The sequence below is a fragment of the Humulus lupulus genome, chromosome 8 (assembly GCF_963169125.1).
Source record: "Humulus lupulus chromosome 8, drHumLupu1.1, whole genome shotgun sequence".
Lineage (NCBI taxonomy): Eukaryota > Viridiplantae > Streptophyta > Magnoliopsida > Rosales > Cannabaceae > Humulus > Humulus lupulus.
Window position 1 is genome coordinate 7,226,614 of NC_084800.1, and position 4,998 is coordinate 7,231,611.

General features: G+C 29.6%; 1 protein-coding gene across 1 annotated transcript; it reads left to right on the forward strand.

The window, feature by feature from the left end:
* The first annotated feature begins 346 nt into the window (after positions 1 to 346).
* On the forward strand, positions 347 to 4,216 carry LOC133794390 (inositol oxygenase 1-like). Its single transcript, XM_062231610.1, has 11 exons — positions 347 to 553; positions 809 to 911; positions 2,468 to 2,549; positions 2,668 to 2,872; positions 3,000 to 3,059; positions 3,175 to 3,227; positions 3,317 to 3,439; positions 3,542 to 3,611; positions 3,708 to 3,786; positions 3,873 to 3,954; positions 4,039 to 4,216. Exons 1-11 carry the CDS (start codon positions 520 to 522, stop codon positions 4,063 to 4,065), a joined length of 918 nt encoding a protein of 305 aa, XP_062087594.1. The 5' UTR covers positions 347 to 519; the 3' UTR covers positions 4,066 to 4,216.
* The last annotated feature ends 782 nt before the right edge of the window (positions 4,217 to 4,998 follow it).

Sequence of the window (4,998 nt, forward strand, 5' to 3'; positions counted from 1 at the left end):
GTGGTACATCCTCTCTGTCATAGTCAACTACTTTCTCTGTTTCTGTATATTCAGCTACTTGAAGACCTTTTGTTTAACAATTTCTTTTTTGAAAAAAAAAATATTTTATTGTTTAAGGAAAAAGAAATTATTAACGAACTAAAACCGAGTTTAAAGGGTTTAATATAAGTTCTCTCTTCTCTAGTGGCGCCAACTTGCATGGAGTATTGAATGACTCACTCATTATGTTTGTCTATCTTTCTTTTCTCTTTCTTGCTTTTACTTTGGTGTAAAATAATAATAATAGTAAGAGAAAATTAAATTAAATTAAATTAATAGAAAAGAAGGAAAAACTTAATAGATTTTCAGGGTAAGGACTCGGGTTCTTCGAATTCTCAGGGAAGGACTTCCTTTCCGGCCAATTATAAATAACTTGGAAATGCAAACCCAAATAATACAACTCCAACTCTATTTCTCTCTGTTTTTTCCTTGTGCTTGGTTTATTTCTCTTTCGTTTGTGAGTTTCGAGCTCCATCCAGGATGACTATTCTCATTGAACAGCCTCACCAATTTGGTAAATTTCGAACTTTTTTTTTTTGAATTTTCTAATATATATATATTCTCTTATATATTTTAGACATTCCCGGAGCTTAATTACCATAATCTTATTCTCCGTATATTTAATTTTTAATTTTTAATCATGATCATGATGTTTGCAAAGTACATATATAAATGATACATAACCAGCCTTCAAAAAATTATATATGAAAATTTTGAAAATCAAGTTTTTTTTTTTCTTTTCTTTTTCATAATCTTTTTGTGTCTACAGGAATAGAAGCTGAGGAAAAGAACGTCCCTGCAGATGAGAAAGAGCTGGTGTTGGATGGCGATTTTTTGGTGCCACAGACTAACTCTTTTGGACACACCTTTAGGTTATTTTCTTTGCGTATTATTCTATTTTTGGTAAAACTCCAGCCGGCAAAATTTGTTATAATGATTAAAGCTAAATCAATTAGTACATATAAAAATGATAATATTTATATATACAAATATCCATATATTGGACAAATTTAATCTAGTATCCTTCATTATAGCAGTTTACACCTTTTTATTAGCATTTCTGACTAGGATTATAGGCACCGTTCTTATCATAATTATAATACCAAAACATATATGGCGAACTCTTAAGTTTTTTGCTATTTGACAATTTGGGGAGCCCATAATAATAATAATGGATTTTAACATAAATTTAAATACTTCTTAAGTTTTTTGCTATTTATCAATTCAGTCCTTGAAAATAAAAAATTTGACAATCAAGTCCTTAAGCTGTAGAAATAGTAATAATTTAGTCTTTATTATTTAATTTCACAAATTTTTTACTTTTTCAATAAAATTCATAACAAACTTATAATTTTGTTAAATTTAACTAAAAATACTTAATTGGTACTGGTTTTAAACTGAAGAATTGAGTTGCTAAAAAAACTCGGGACTAAGCAATAAAACTAACCCATTAAATAATAACAATACACATGCGGGCCTTCGGCCCATCTTTCCTAGGCCTAATTTTGAAATCTGAGTCTCTTGCAAAAAATGGCCCACGGCCAGTCTAATCAGGCCTTGGCAAGAAGCCCGAGCCCATACACCCACATTATCACTCAAGCAAAAAGAGTGGAGAAATTATAATAAATGACTTACAATAAACGCATCAAAATCAAGAAGTTAATGTCCTAATTTTTAAAATTATAGAGAAATAATCCTTTTGTATTATTGATTACTTAAAATATTTTTTTTTATAATTTATTTATTTAGGATTGTATGACTTTAATATAGTGGTATATGTATATTAGTTTTGTTTAATTAGTTTTTATTTTAAAGTTATATTGATTTTTTAAGTTTTTTATAGGTTGTTGGTATATTATTTTCTAATTAGTATATATATTTTTTGTGGTATGATATATTATAGTTTCTATTTTATTATACATAGTGGTAGTATATAATTTTATATCATGGTATATACATTTTAATGGTAGTATATAATTTTGTCAGCATAATAAATACATTTTTTAGTAATAATTTTGTATGTTTTGATGATATTTTATTTTTCAACTCAATATATATATTTTGTGGTGTGGTATATCATTCAACAACCCATAAAAAACGAAAAAAAATCAAAATAACTTTAAAATAAAAACTAATTAAACAAAACTAATATACATATACCATAATATTAAAATATTTAGAATAAAATAGTAATTTATTAAATGATATATTTTATAATATGTGATATTAATGAGATGATTGATTATTTTACTACAAAATTAAAAACATAGACATTTACTTAGTTTCACGTATGAAAGAATCATTAAGGGTCGTATGTCTTTTTTTTCAAGGGGAAAAAAGTGTCATTCGCTTTTTGTTTTTTTCTTCTACTGTTTTTAATAATATATTTGTCCGAATGAATTGTATTGTCTGTGAATTAAAATAACAGGGACTATGAGGCTGAAGGAGATAGGCAGCCGGGTGTGGAGAACTTCTATAGAGTTAATCACCTGAACCAGACTTTTGATTTTGTGAGTAATTTTGTCAAGTGCCTCGTGCATTTTTTGATCATATGAAGGGTGTAGTAAAAAACATAATTACAAAATTTTGATCAAATAAATAAATGTTATGTAATGTAATGTATTGTAGGTAAAGAAAATGAGGCAAGAGTACAGCAAGCTGAACAGGATGGAAATGAGCATATGGGAATGTTGTGAGCTTCTGAATGATGTTGTGGATGAGAGTGATCCAGACTTGGATGAACCTCAAATTGAACACTTGCTTCAAACTGCTGAAGCCATTAGAAGGGACTATCCCAATGAGGATTGGCTTCACTTAACTGGCCTTATTCATGGTATGTATATATATACATATCTACTCCATATCACTCTATACTTTTTTTTATTACTTTGCAGGCTTAAATTTTTATAATACAATGGATTGGCTAAGTTTGTTTACTGTATTGATGTGTTCTAATTTAGATCTTGGAAAGGTGCTTCTTCTTCCCAGCTTTGGAGGGCTTCCTCAGTGGGCTGTTGTAGGTAAGGATCACTTTTTTTTTTATTAAAGCTTACTCTGCTATATATATATAAATGTTTGATTTCTATGTTCTTCAACTTTAGACTTCATATTAATCAATCATAATTCATATTATAGGCGATACATACCCAGTTGGCTGTGCTTTTAATGAGTCAATTGTTCACCACAAGGTACTTTTAACCTAGAGTTCAAGTAAAGCTTTCTACCAAATCTGATTGGTAATCTTTATTAACTATTATGATCCGTTTTTTTCGTGAAGTTTTTTAAAGAAAATCCGGATCACTACAATCCTGCTCATAATACCAAGTATGGAGTTTATTCAGAGGGATGTGGACTGGAAAATGTGTTGATGTCATGGGGACATGACGACTACATGTACTTGGTATATCCTTTATACCTAAATTCAAGTGCAATAAACTCTTTTGCATTTGCATATAAAGGATCGAAAAAACAGAGAAGCTAAAATTTGGTGTGTCAATTTCAGGTTGCCAAGGAGAATCATACCACTCTACCTTCGGCTGCTCTTTTCATCATCAGATACCACTCATTTTATGGTAAGTAAAGAAATGGACAAGTACTTGCAAAATAGATTAGATTATGCTCAAAAAATTGTACCATTTCAATAATAAAATTGCATCTGGTGATTGCAGCATTACACAGCTCAGGGGAATACAGACACTTATTGAATGAAGAGGATTTCGAAAACTTGAAATGGCTACACGTATTCAAGTAAATTTACCATTTTAATAATTTGTACCAAGATTTTGTCAGCTAGTCCAATTACTAATTTTCATTTTTCTCATCTCTCTTTGTAGCAAGTATGATCTATACAGCAAGAGCAAGGTTCGGGTTGATGTGGAAAAAGTGAAACCATATTATCTCTCCCTCATTAAAAAGGTAATTACTACACACCATTGGTCTATATTTTTTTTGGTCTAATATTGAATTAATATCTTATTTTATACATTGTTACTGTTGCAGTACTTCCCTGCCAAACTAAAGTGGTGAGAACTTAGAAAGTCTATCACTTTTTGGACCATGCCGATGCCTAAGTGTGTAGAGTAGATGACCTTTGTGAGTTGGTGTTGAGTTATCTGGGTAGAAGCAAGGTTTTCATGTAATATCGATTGTCTAATAAAAGCTTTATGCTCTGTTTCTATGCTTTTTTGTACAATAATGAATGTCTTCTTTATTTATAAAAAATTAAAATAAAAAATTATGGAAAGAAAAATATTCGCACAATTGCATTTCATTTCCTCTGTTTCTATGGTTTTGTAGGATAATAATTAAGGTTTTCTTTTAAAAAATAAAATAAAATTCTTGCACACGCTTCAAAGTAAGAAATATGAGTTCAATTATTAAATAAACTGATTATGAACAGAGTACATTATGTTGTTGAATGTGTATACATTTTCACGTGGGACACTTAACAGTGACTTTGTCGAATTTTTCTTGTACATTTTACAGAGGTTAGTAAAGAGATGGTTAGTCAAGGCGATTTAATCTAAATAACTAGGTTGAATAAATGTTAAAAATTGCAGCAACTATCTTTGTTTTTTTGGCTGGAACAACTATTGTTCACTGATTAAAAAGTGGTAATGGGAACCACAAGAGAGGAGGGTCCCTCCCTTTTGGTTATATCCAACATTGGTGCTAGTCATTCTAGCATTGATAGCCAGACCATCAGTTTGTCCATTCGGTTAGTGAAATTATTATTTTGCTATATATAAAAAAGAAGGAACAATTACGGTGTTAAATGCAAAGATGAGACATCTTTTACCCATTAACGAAGAGTTTGAACTAAGATTTCTAGATGAATAGGGTAGGGTATTCGTACATCTGATACATAATTTAAATAAGGAAATTTGTCATCGAAAAAAAAGAAATGTTGGATGAATTGATTGTAAATTATAATATTTTACGATAGTTTACAAAAGTTAG

Excerpts from the sequence above, each read along its gene's own strand:
- LOC133794390 (XM_062231610.1), top strand. The coding sequence starts at position 520 with ATGACTATTCTCATTGAACAGCCTCACCAATTTG. Across the intron at positions 554-808 it reads TGAACAGCCTCACCAATTTG|GAATAGAAGCTGAGGAAAAG; the intron begins GTAAATTTCGAA and ends TTGTGTCTACAG. Across the intron at positions 2,550-2,667 it reads TGAACCAGACTTTTGATTTT|GTAAAGAAAATGAGGCAAGA; the intron begins GTGAGTAATTTT and ends AATGTATTGTAG.